This window comes from Sitophilus oryzae, unplaced genomic scaffold, assembly GCF_002938485.1.
Source record: "Sitophilus oryzae breed Bouriz unplaced genomic scaffold, Soryzae_2.0 scaffold_1436_pilon_pilon, whole genome shotgun sequence".
Taxonomy (NCBI): Eukaryota; Metazoa; Arthropoda; class Insecta; order Coleoptera; family Curculionidae; genus Sitophilus; species Sitophilus oryzae.
Window position 1 is genome coordinate 4,086,020 of NW_022146100.1, and position 14,114 is coordinate 4,100,133.

The window sequence follows — 14,114 nt, forward strand, 5'->3', positions numbered from 1 at the left end:
GTGTGTTTATTTAAATACTAAAGTGAAAGCAACGAATTTAAATAGGTAAACTTTGTAAAATATCTTATTAACAATACAATACAAAAAGTTTTTTAAAAATTCGTTGACAGAAAATTAATTCCGACTAATTAATCTCTAATTAAAAAACATGCCTTTGCTTTTGCTCCTAGTCAACAGACCTATAAAATGGTTTTTATCTACGTCAGTGAGTTAAGAATCTCTTAACTCAAGCATTTTGAGTGAGTTAAGAGCTTCTTAACTCACACATTTTCATTACCGCACTCCTTGTTTAGATCACTGCCAAAGAAAAAAAACTATTTTGTAAAACATTTATTTTGCACTAAATTGGAAAAATATGTTATGAGTACCTTTTCATTTCCATAGTTGTGTACTTTTTTTTCGGTGCACCATTTTTCATACTTAGAGTATGTATATTCATACTTCTGTTTCGATCTTGCTGGAAGCAATCAAAAAATGGCTCTGAATGCCTCTTCTTCAATGTCAGAGGGAATACTTTCAGAATCGCTCATTTTTTAAACGAGTGACATCAATATTATTTACTGTCATATGGACATTGCCATGCATGATGTTATTTGAACAAAGGTATTAAGGTAATTGATTTTTAGGATAAGTATATAGTTAAGTACAATAATTTGTAAAATTCATTGTGTGTTTTTATAGTTTTTAGAATTTTTTTAGAATTTAGAATGAGTGGGAGGGGGGTTAATCACTTCGACCTTACAGATCCATTGTGTCCCCCTTTCTTGAATCATAACTCATCATACAGTCCCAGGGCTTTGACAAAAGCCAGTATCTGGGACGGTTTTATAGAGGGTAGTTCTCCATCTCCAATATCAGTCGTACCAAAATTCATGGCACGAATGGTTGTCGTCTCGGCGCACTCAGTTATGAGGTGTACTGGTGTTTCCCCATCTTCCCCACAGAATCTGCATTCGCCGTTTCTTCTTAGTTTCAATCTACTGAGGTGTTCATTGAGGAGACAGTGTCCTGTTAAAAATCCCGTGACAATCCGAAGATTGTTCTTACTCAGACCCAGGAAGATCTGTGATTTTTCTTGATCATAAGCTCTCAGAAACTTCTTCGAGTGTCTTAGACCATTGCAAGATTTCCATTCCAGGTTGCGGATGGAATCTTCCAAGTTCTTGAGTTCCGCCTTGAGTTGGTTACCACTTGGAAAGCAGAACGGTTCTGGTCCAGTTAGTGGAGTGTTCGCTCCTTTCCTAGCTAGATTATTTGCTTTTTCATTGCCTACTATCCCTTGGTGAGCAGGCACCCAGTGTAGGAGGACTTTGTTTTCTTTGCCTAATTTATTCAGCTTCTCTATGCATTCTTTGACCAATTTCGAATTGATTTATACTGAGTTGATCGCCTTTAACGCTGCTTGACTATCAGACAAGATGGCTATTTCTTGTTTCCGATAGTTCCTATCTAAGATAAGTTGTACGCATCTCTCGATAGCGTAGATTTCTGCCTGTTGGATACTAGGGTAAGTGCCCATTGGTTCGGAGTAATTAGCTCTCGGCCCAAACACTCCGATCCCTGTTCCCGTATTGGTTTTGGAAGCATCAGAATACCAAGTTATGGTATGGTCTTTTAACTGCTGGGCAAGCGTTTCGCTCTTCCAATCCTTCTTATTGCTCAATACTACATTGACATGTTTGTCAAAGTTGTACGTTCTTGGCATATCGTCCACTGGGAGTTGCATGAGTTGTATTTCCTTTTTGAGGGTGTTCCAAGCCCCTGATCTGACAATTCTCCCAGTACTAATTCCGTTAGTGACCATTCTAATCATTGTCGCATTGGCATATCTACCAATGACAATGTGCAGTGGTGTTAGATCTAGAATGACCTCCATTGCTGCTATTGGACAGGTTCTCATGGCTCCTGTGATGCAAACACATGCTAGTCTCTGGACTTTGCATAGGTTTAGCCTTGCCGTCCGTTGCTCTAGTTTTGTGTACCAGGCAACTGCTCCATAAGTAATCATGGGTCTTACTATCATGGTATACATCCAGCGCAAAATGTTAGGGGAGCAGCCCCATCTATTTCCGGCCAGTCTTCTGCATATCATGAGAGCCTTTATGGCTTTGCTGGTAGTGTTCTTAATATGCCTGTTCCACAGGAGTTTACTGTCCGTTTACTGAAGTTTACTGTTTTTATAGTTAGACGTAGATAAAATATTGTACAATACACGCGAGTTAACTCCATTAGGATACTTGTGTGGTTACACAACTCGTGCTACGCACTCGTGCAACTTTCACACGCGTTACCTGTTAACTCACTTGTATCGTAAATATCTATTTTATGATTTATATAATGTTATTGTTATTATATTATATTATAGGTCTTTTATCTATGTTGTCATTGCAAAATCATATTATTATTATCTTTTTTATTTATTACGACACCGTTTTTCGTGCCGGTGAGAGTACTAACCATTTCTAAATTGTAAAAATCAAAAGTATGTATGTACCATTGCGATAAAAAAAAGTAGTACAACAAAATATGATTTAATCTCCTGGTCTATAATAAAATATTTTCTTTCAAACTGATAACTCAGTGTCATCAGAATTTTTATATTTTTATTTCGCCACGTATATCTACCAATTATTACCAAATCCATGGTAACGCCTAAAAAGTTAGGTGGCATAATTATATCATATCATATATCGGGGGCATATAGATATCCTTATAGACTAGGAGTTCTATCTGAGACTACTAATTCTTGTACTACTTTTTTTTTATCGCATTGGTACATAGTTTACTGTAGCGGGACTACTAGATTTTATTTACCATGTCTGGATCATTCCAGTGTCCAGGACCAGAGTAATTTGCTATTCTATCCTGGTTATCGCTAAACCATTTCAGGATACTCGTTACGTTAACCCAAGCGTCGTCTATGTCATCCCAATTTCTCCATAGATTGCACACTTCAGCCAACCTAGCATAATTCGCCTAAAATAAGGTAAAATACTCTATAAAATAATGTAAACGTTGTATACAGGGTGGCGCACCTCATTCGCCGCGGTTGATTATACGAAAACAAAAAGATGTACAAACAAAATATTTTATGGGTATTTGTGGGAAGGCACATATTTTATGTGTGATGTGCATAATTTTAAATTATTTTGAAAGGTACAGGGTATGTCAGAACTAAGATCCACACCAAAGTTATATTTTTCCTAACGGAACATTCGGTATTTTATTTCATTTTTGGACCCTTGCCTTGGACACAAAATAAGGCATTTATTATAAGGGTTAAACAAGTTTTCAAACTTTCGTTTTTGAGATATTTAATGATATTTAAATATGCATGCTATAATAAAAACGATTGTCAACACCCTGTACATTACTTTTCAGAATTAATTATTGTGCTGACTTTTAAGCCAGGGAAATAATCTTTACTGAAAAATTTGATGGCTTCGTTTAATGTACAGTGTGGGTCAAATTCGACGCTTTTAAACGGAAACACCCTTTTCTATAGGAGATAGACAAAAACTAATATCGGTGTCTGGAGCTCAATTTTTGTCAAAAACATGATGGTGAAAACCGCACATCAATATCTGTTACCGTTTCGGAGTTACGGGGTGTTTTTCAAAAATAGGCATGTTTAACAAATCGCTGTAACTCTTTTTCTATGGAAAATTTTGTATTTTTATGAAAACATTTCCAAAGCACCTTTTTACGTAGAGTTTAATGGTTTAAGTATATTTTTTTTTAAATTAATAATTTAAGAATTACCAACAGAAAATTTGATTTTTATATGGGACACCCTGTATATTTTTAATTTATTGAAAATAATTTTAAATTACCTTTCCAAAAATATATCTCATAACTGCTAAGTATTTCTAATTCTTGTCTAGATTATACGGAAGAATAAGGAACCTTTATTCTTCCGCAAATATATCTATAGGATTAGATCCATGGGCACTAAGTCAGACGGCCTCGACGGCCAACGGCTAGGATCTTGGTTAGCTATTCAATTATTCTTGAAATTGGCTGCAAAAATTTGCTGATAACTTCAGCGTTCATGGGCGATGCGTCGTCTTGCTGGAAAAATATGTTTTCGAGTTCCATTAAGGGCATATCATCAATAAGGGGTCCAAAGCCTACTAGTTAAAAGTGACGAACTTTTAAAAATTCTGTATTTCGAAGGGGATTATAACAAAATATCCAGTGTGCTATATTTTTGGAAAGGTAATTTTAAATTTTTTTCAGTTAATTAAAAATATAGAGGGTGTCCCAAATAAAAAATCATTCTTTCTGTTGATAACTTATTAATTTAAAAAAAAATATACTTAAACCATTAAATTGTACGTAAAAAGGTGCTTTGGAAATGTTTTCATAGAAATACAAAATTTTCCATAGCAAAACAGTTACAGCGGTTTGTTAAAAATGCACTTTTTTGAAAAACACCCCGTAACTCCGAAACGGTAACAGATATTGATGTGCGGTTTTCACCATCTTGTTTTTGATGAAAATTGAGCTCCAGACACCGATATTAGTTTTTGTCTATCTCCTATAGAAAAGGGTGTTTCCATTTAAAAGCGTCGAATTTGACCCACCCTGTACATATACAAGGGCATTAAAAATTGCTGGTCTATTTTAAATATTTATTTTACAGAAAAACTTCGTTATTTCAAATGGTCTCTGTATTTTCTCTAAAATATTGTATTATTTCAAAAATACTCTGTATTTTTTAAAATAAGTCGAAGCAGTTTTAAATGCAATTTCAAACTATATTAGGGTTTCTTATACCTAAATAAAATGGCAACCAAGAGAGCTGGTGTCATCATGGCAAGTTTCTAGTGAGAGTTAGTATAGTATTTCCGAAATCAATTGGAAATATTGAGATTCTCAATGCTATTTGTCCAGACGATACCGACAAAAGCATCGACAAAGAGAATGCCGAAATTAAGTGTTCCAACCTATTCCAATTGACTTCGGAAAAACTATAAGCTATTTTGAAAATCGATATTTGTTTATGAACTTATTTAAATTTACAGCAGTTTCCTTTTATTTAATTTAGCCCTACAATAGTTTAATAAATAATATTTATTAAATATGTTTTTATTAATTTATCAAGAAAAAACGAAGAAGTAGTTCTTTGATTTGTTTTATGATGATTTTAATAGATATATGGATTTTTTATAAAAGAGCCAATTACGGCAAATTCATTTTCTTCACTTCCAACGACAGGTTTCTGCCTAATAGGTTTTTTATATAAACCAACCACACTCCAAGCTCTGCGAAATAGGACAAGTAGTTTTTCAAAGGAACGCTTATCAGGAAGATTCCTATTTTGATATCTTTGAGCATAAGCCCTTGAGGACAAGAATCAATTTTCCTCACAGAATAAAATCACTAGTAACATATCCATTCGTTCCGCCAGCAGATACTGCTATATTTTTCTTGATAAAATAAAGAATATTATTTACTTATTAAACTATTATAGATAAATTTAAGTAAACTGTTGTGGGAGGGGGGTTAATCACTTCGACCTTACAGATCCATTGTGTCTAAGTAAACTGTTATAAATTATAAATATTAATGTCCATAAACTATATAAGGTCGATTTTGAAATAGTTACTGTCACTAGAAAACTACCATGACGACACCAGCCATCTTGATTGCTATTTTACTTAAAAATCGCTTTTTATTCAAAACCTGAATTAAATATGTATAGGAAACCCTAAAAAACATAGTTTGAAAGAGCATTTGAATCTGCTTTGATTTATTTAGAAAAATATAGAGTGTTGCATTTAAAATAACGGAGATTTTATGTAAAATAAATATTGAAAATAGATCACCAATTTCTGGTGTTCCTGTATAAATTTAAGGAAGCATTAAAACTTTTTCAGTAAAGTTTATTATCTACCTTTGAACTTAGTATAAGAATTAATTTTGAAATGTAATGTATGCATATTTAAAGAATTTAAGAAAAATTTCCATAAGAAAAAATAGAACTTTAATATGGATCTTAGTTCTGAAACACCAAACACCCTGTATATTTCAAAATAATTTTAAATTTTGCACATTGCCTCTCACATATACAAGTAAAATATTTTGTTTCTACATCTTTCCGTTTTCGTATAATCAACCGAGGCTAATAAAGTGCGCCACCCTGTATAATAAAATACTAAAATATAAATTAAAAAAATCGTAAAATCAAAATCAATGATTTATTCTTACTTGAATTCCTATGGGTTCCTGGTAAGCTGGCCAACTACAAGAATATACAATAGGTCTTCCTGTTTCATTCAGGTACCTTCCCATTAATCCATAACCTTAAAATTAAAAAAAGTTTAAATATATATTTTTCATTTATTTAGACTAGTACTACCGATTTCCATGGTGAGTACTTCTGAATGACACCCGTCCAATTTTAAGTAATCCACGCCCCAGTCAGCAAAGGTCTGCGCATCAGATTCCAAGTACTCGATGCTGCCGGGGTATCCTGCGCAGGTCTGGGTACCATAGTCTGCGTATATGCCAAATTTTAAACCTTTTTCGTGAACCTAAAATAGTTATTTTTTATACAAGACGATAATGCAATTTTATTGTCGAGTATAAAACAATATTTTTTTTCCATAGCGAGATACGTTTTAAAAAATATTCAGAAATTATTATTTCAAGGAATTTATTACGAGTAGAAAAAATATTGTGCTGGGTTGGCGTTGGTTTCTATGTAATTTGACAAATAAATAAAGCTGTCTCTTTAGTTGTCAGTTTTGAGTCAACATTTTTTAATACTCTTTCGTGTCGATTGCTGATTGAATTGGAGCCAGAAATGACTCAAAACGAAATAAGTAAATTACCAACAGATATTCAGGCTGAGGCGACAAACGACATATCCAAACCACTTACTTCCATTTAAATCCCGAATAAGTTATGAAAAGGAATACAAAAATTTTCAAAAATGGAAGCAATTAAAAAACGTGCGAGAAGAAATAAAGTTTTTAACCTATCCTAGCTGTTAAAGTATCATTCAATCTACTCTTGCGGTTAAAGTACTATTTTATCTACTATTTTTAGCTACTAAGGCAATTTTAACAGTTGCCATGGAAAAAACGAATAAATATGTTTCATTTTCAGAATCAGTTAGTAAAATGTAATTTATAGTAATTTACCTACTTACATAATCAGAAAGTGCCTTAATACCACTAGGGAATCTCTCTGGATCTGGTTGTAATTTATTGTGAGTCGTTCGTTCTTTGCTGGCCCAGCAATCATCTATAATCACGTACTCGTATCCGGCATCCTTGTATCCGTCAGCAACCATACGATCTGCCATATCTCTGAACAGCTTTTCACTAGGAAAGTAAGTTGTTTTTAGGATTTTTAATATTAATAAGATTTAAGAAAGGCTTATAAATAATATGTGAATTTTAAAAACTGTAGTGGGTCTACCAACATAACATTGATAGCTCAACAGGGTGACGCCTCTCATACTCCGCCAGGGGTGGATGGGCCATATGGGAAAACGGGAAAATTCCCGGTGGGCCGGTAGGAAGATAGGCCGGTGGACCGGTCCCTATCCCGATCAGAGCTCAAAAAAGATTGATTTAGCAAAAATTAAATGGTTAATCTTCTAACTAAAGTTACGTAAGGTTCTTAGTGACTGCCTAACTAACTAATCAATTTGCATCAATATAATCGTTAGTTGCTTTTAAACATAAACACCAATTTGTGAAATAACTATTGTAAGATGTCTTTCTCTGAGACACTCATAATTTTAATAAACATCTGTTGTTTGTTGTTCCATTTGAAATGTTTTATTATACAAGGTGAGTCTATAAGTGCACCTTATTTGTGTTGCTTGGTGCAAATATTTTCAGGGCTGGTAGATATGAATAAAAGAAACATAATATATTCTCTTTACCGTGTTTCAAATAAGTCTAAAATAACCGAGTTATTAAAGTTTGAATTTTTAAACAAAAAACTGATTTATTTAAAAAAAAATTTACCACCTAAATCTTTCTGCATTTGCATCTCCTTTTGTGCCGTAATATCAAAGATTAAGAAACTATACAGTGGGAAAATTTGCGATGAACAGGAAGTTCTAAAAAATTTTCTAAAATCTACAGAAAAATTTAAAAGAAAAAACACGATTTTCAACATCTTTTTTTTTCAAAAAAAATTCATAGACGTGTTCTTGGGGTCGAACCACCCCTGAAAATATTTGCACTTATTTAAGACTCATTCTGTATAGTTTTACCCTTTGGTTTTACCACTATTCTTTTATTAAAACACATTTATATCCACTGCGTAGGTATTGCCAAGTTTTTTTTCGTTTGGTGTCATGGCATTATTATACAAAATACCAAATGTAGAAACTAGGAAAAGTTACGCAATGAGAATTATACCAAAATTAAAACAGGTATACATGACGAGGCTACTGCTGTACCAGAAAAGAGAGAATTTCTTTCTACAATCTGTAAGAAAGTATATACCTGAAAAGTTAAAAATAATGTATTTCAGAGAGGATTGGGCTAGCTGAACTGAATGAATCAGGAAGTCTTAAAGTTTCTCAAACCCGTGATTGAAAATCGTAGCATATTCAAGATCAAATTACCGTAATCGATAATGGAAATAAAACAGTAAAACCCTGTGAAACTGAGCTATATAGTAAAAATTCAGATGTCCGACCCGATATTGATCTTTATAAAAATTTTGATCAAGACAATTTCAATATTTTTAAAAAATTGGAGCCAAAAGAGATTTTTTCGCCCGAGCGAAAATCACCCTTACTTGGGGTGATTTGACCCTTACCCAGGGTGTCCCAGAAATAAGTGCAAGTATTTTAAGAGGGCCAGATTTGGTGAAAAGAAACATTTTTTCTCTTTACCGTTTTTCAAGTAAGTCCAAAATAACTGAGTTATTTTACTTTGAGAATTTAAACAAAAAATGCTTTTTTGCTTAAATTTTGAGAACCACTGGATATTTTTTGTATTTTCTTTCATGTAAATTTAATCTACTACCTATGTTGCCAGATTATCAAGAAATTATGTTTTCTTAACTTAAAACTAAAAAAAATTCCAAAAATTTCTTCAAAAAACTACAAATTTTCGCAAAAAAAAATGATTGGCGTGTTTCTGAAGCCAAAATATACTACCAGTTAAAATACTTGCACTTATTTCTGGGACACCCTGTATATTAATAAATAAAATATGTTTCTTCGTTATGGTCATTTTGTTTTTGTGGATTTGGGCCGGTTGCCTGTTATTCCCGGGCCGGTTTCCAGTTCCATACTCCGGATCCATACTCCGCGGAAGCTCCAAGGAGAACGGTAGTTTACAGAGGGTAGTTTATATCAAAATGATTTTGGCACCATATGTAGTTTAACTGAAAGCATTTTATAAAAATATATAGAATTATACAGGGTGTCCCCAAAAAAAATTTTTTTTTTTCTAATGGAACACCATATATATTAATTGATTTTCGGATTCTAGAAAAAAAATAAAGGTGAGTTTTATTAAAGAAGCATATACCTAAAATCTAAGGATTTTGACATATTTCACATTGTGTGAAAATGAAGAGCAAATTTTAAATTTCGATAACAGCTACCTAAAGTTTAGTTGACCTTGTATAGCCTGATATTTAATTACAGTAACCATGTTAAACCAGATTGAAATTTGACCCGAAAAATTATACAGGGTGAGACAAAATTAATATGGAACATTATTAGTCACTTTTAAAAGCAAGTTACTCCATTATTTTAAATGGAACACCCAGTATATTATTCCGGTGTTCAATGGAGAATTTATATATCTTCAAAATATTATTAATGTTGCCTACACCTGAGACAAAGATTTTCCTATATGTTTTAATTTTTATGATTTTGGGTCAGTAGATCTTTATTATTTAAAAAATCTAGGGGTGGCCGTGATATATCTTTTGTTAATTTAACAAAAATTAAAGATTGTAGAGTAAAATACTCAACGGTAATAAAAAGATACACGTTTAAAACATATTTTAATATTACACAATTAAAACTAGATATAAACCTATAATTATGTGACAAAAATTAGTTAGATGAAATCAAATGCTCAAAATGCTTCCTTTCTTGTTAACTGCATAAAATAATAATTGTCTTTTCAAAAGGATCTTTTCACTTTAAAAGGCATATGTGGAGTTCTACCTCGAAAAACAGCTACAATAATTTCTCTCATGTTGTCGACAATAGTTGGTCGAGTTTTTTAAACACTGTCTTTAACATATTCCCATAAAAAAACCAGGCTAGATAAAATCAGGAACATTTAAGTATTCTATTAATTCTCTCTGATGTAGAATAATTTTGCATTTTCGGCAAATTTCTCAGAATTTTTTTTTGCTTTAACTAACACAAAATGATAACTATAGTTGTTGAAGTTGGACTAATTAGACAGCTATGTTGAAGTAACGTCAAACATATCACAACCGCTTAGATTCTATCAAATAATAAAGATCTACCCAGATCAAATCATGTAAATGAAAATATCTAGGAAAATCTTTGTTTGAGGGGTAGGCAACCTTAATAGTATTTTGAAGAGACATGAATTCTCCATTGAATATCGGAATAATACACTGGGTGTTCTATTTAAAATAAAAGAGTAACATATAACAATAAATAAATGCTTTTGAAGGTGACCAGTGTTCAATATTAATTTTGTCTCACCCTGTATAACTTTTTGGATCAAGTTCTAATTTGATTTAAAGTACAATAGTTAATTTTACTACATATTAGGCTATACCGGGTAAATTTCAATTTAGGTATATTTTATTGTAATTTAAATATATTATTGTTGTTCTTTATTTCTATAAAATGTTAAATATGTCAAAAACCTTACATTTTAGTCATATACTTCTCTTATAAAGCTCACCTTTATTTTTCCCCCAGAATCTGAAAATGAATTAATATATAGGGTGTTCCATTACAAAAAACACAACTTTGATATGTAACATTTTTTGGAGACACCCTGTAGAACTCTCTATATTGTTAAAAAGTGCTCTGAATCAACCTACATATGCTCACAAAATTTCATTTCAATACAAACTGTCGTTCTCCTTGGAGCCTGAGCGGCGTATGAGAGGCCCACCCTGTATTAGTTCAAAATATATATATTCTTCTAGTATTTCCAGTATTGTGTTATTTCTGAGAAAGAACGTCTTTTCTGAATGAGGTATATAATGGCCTCTAATAGCGAGGAAAAAAATTTCATTATGACAGCTTGAAAAATGTGCGCTTCTTTGTACCGGGTGTCCCACTAAGAATAGCTCTCGGCTGTATCTCGGAAAGTATTAGCCGTAGGGCTTGCGGAAAAAAATATTTATAACTAAAGGGGCTATGAGAAATTGCTGGAAATTATTTTCAAATTTGTAAAACGGCCGCTAGGTGGCGCAACTGCTATGGAAAATAAGAAAATAGATTTTTTACAGAATTTTGCGGTACTGTAAATAATAGCTTCATAATCTTCAGTAAATTTTGGATTTTTTTTGTTTGAACCATTTTCCCATATCTGCTAAAATAAAGTGGTGGGGGAAGGTTAGTTCTATCTTTATTTAAATGTTAATAACTCCGGACTGGATGATCAGAATCCAACAAACAAGAGCTCGTTTAAAAGAACGTTTCTTACTCTATAGTATACCATAATAATAATAATAATAATATACTGCCAAAATATCTTCCGCATATAACAAACTTCCTTGACCTACATACACATATATATGCTGCAGCAGCAGCTATAATTAAAGCAAGTGGAGGCAGAATTCAGAACATTGAAAGGAAGCATAATAAAGATCAAAAGGAACCATGGGAAATGCGATTGGAGATAGGAATAGCAAGTATACGGGCTGATATCGGAAGAATACATCAGTATATAGAAGGAAATAAAAGCAAAAAACAAGAGAAATCTATTTTAAAAATCAAAGAAAAACATAAAAAGCACGCTGAGCGAAATCCGGACAATGAAACATTGCATGAAATATTAGATACTTTGAAACAAAAATTAAAAGCTAAAGCTGGTAGAATAAGGAGATATCGTGAATCCACACAGAGAAGAAAACAAAACATGAAATTCAACACCAGCCAAAGAGCTTATTATCGGAATTTGAAAATAAATTCAAATCAGCCTGTTGGTCCTTTACCTACCGAAGAGGAGATCGAAAACTACTGGTCATCAATATGGTCTCAACCAGTTAACCACAACACAGATTCCACTTGGATTAGAGATATAGAAGCCGAATTGTTTCATCTGCCAACAATGGAACCTATCACAATAACATCAGATTTGGTTGCTGAAGTAATTAGACTTACACAAAACTGGAAAGCAGCGGGCCCGGATGGAATCCACAATTTTTGGGTTAAGCGACTGAAAAGTACACACACTTACATTGCTAAGTACTTCACAACATTTATTGAAAGTCCAGAAACTATCCCCGAATTTCTTGGCAGAGGTAATACATACTTACTCCCCAAATCCGAGCGATTAAATAATCCAACAAAATACCGACCCATTACCTGTTTATGCACACTATACAAGATCTTAACGGCATGTATTGCAAAAAGTATCTACAAACATGTTGAAGATAATAAATTACTTTCTGAAGAGCAGAAGGGTTGTGTCAAAAAATCTCAAGGATGCAAGGAACAGCTCATAATAGACTCAGTAATACTTGAGCAAGCAGCTAACAAACGACGAAATATCTACACGGCATTTATCGATTATAAAAAAGCCTTTGATTCGGTACCGCACTCCTGGCTCCTGAAAGTACTACAGATATATAAGATTGACCATAAAATTATAAATATGCTTCAACATTTAATGTCTACGTGGAATACAGTTCTAGAAATTAATCAAAACCAAGGAATAGTCATATCACAACCGATTAGTGTCCAAAGGGGTATTTTCCAGGGTGACAGCTTAAGCCCTTTATGGTTTTGTCTGGCACTAAACCCCCTGTCTTCGATTCTGAATAAGACCGGCTACGGATTCCATATAAAGTATGACAAGACTCAACATCATGTTATCAGTCACTTGATGTACATGGACGACATTAAATTGTTTGCAGGGAATGAAAAACAACTTCAACACCTTCTTGAAATTACAAAGACTTTCTCTAAAGATATCCAAATGTCCTTTGGGTTGGACAAATGTAAGCTACTTAATATAAAGCAAGGTAGAATAATATCTAGTGGATTCGACTTAGGTGATGGAGATATCATCGAATCCTTGGAAGAACATGAGACCTATAAATATCTTGGACTAGCTCAAGGTAAACGCTTACAGCACAAAGATATTAAAGAGAAAATCACCTCTATATATATTAGTAGACTGACGAATATACTTAAGTCTAAATTAAATGGAAAAAACACATTTACGGCTATCAACAGCTACGCAATTCCGATAATCTCATATACTTTTGGGACTATAAAATGGACGAAAACAGAACTTGAAAATATCCAGATCAAAACGCGAACTACACTAACAAAATTTAGGGCGCATCATCCTAAGGCAGCAGTTGAGAGATTAACCCTCCCACGCAATAAAGGTGGGAGAGGTCTAATTGATTTAAGGTTTCTACACGCCAAACAAATCTATGGTCTTCAACAATACTTCCTGCACCAGGCATCAGGTCTTCACCGAGCAGTAGTGAGAGCAGATAACAAACACACCCCTTTAGATCTTCAACATGCCGTTGACATCAGGCTCCCATCGGATGTAATCTACGAACGAGAGAAAGTCGAGGAGTGGACTCGAAAAGTACTGCATGGGAGATTTCCGCATGAGCTTAACCAAACTTATGTAGATCAAGATGCGTCGAACAAATGGTTATCTCAGGCGGATTTGTTCCTCGAAACCGAAGGTTTTATGTTATCAATCCAGGACCAGGTCATAGCTACGAGGAACTACAGAAAATTCATCCTAAAAGAGCCGAATGTAGTAGATCAATGCCGAAGATGTCATGAACCTGGTGAAACTATCCAGCACGTGACAGCTGGATGTCGAGTGCTAGCGCCAACCTCCTACCTCCAAAGACACGACCAAGTAGCGAAAATCATTCATCAAAAGTTAGCAACCCTTTGTCATTTAAAAGAAGATATTACACCTTAT

The 14,114-nt window shown here is 33.4% G+C and overlaps 1 protein-coding gene across 1 annotated transcript in view; it reads right to left on the bottom strand.

Moving 5' to 3' along the window:
• Positions 1-14,114, bottom strand: part of LOC115876495 (alpha-N-acetylgalactosaminidase-like) — a 53,708-nt gene that overhangs the window by 30,144 nt on the left and 9,450 nt on the right. The window contains exons 3-6 of the mRNA XM_030892294.1: positions 7,160-7,334; positions 6,365-6,539; positions 6,214-6,308; positions 2,815-2,976 (exon numbers count right to left, since the gene is read on the bottom strand). Coding sequence (XP_030748154.1) covers positions 2,815-2,976; positions 6,214-6,308; positions 6,365-6,539; positions 7,160-7,334 — 607 coding nt within the window. The remainder of the gene's footprint in view (positions 1-2,814; positions 2,977-6,213; positions 6,309-6,364; positions 6,540-7,159; positions 7,335-14,114) is intronic.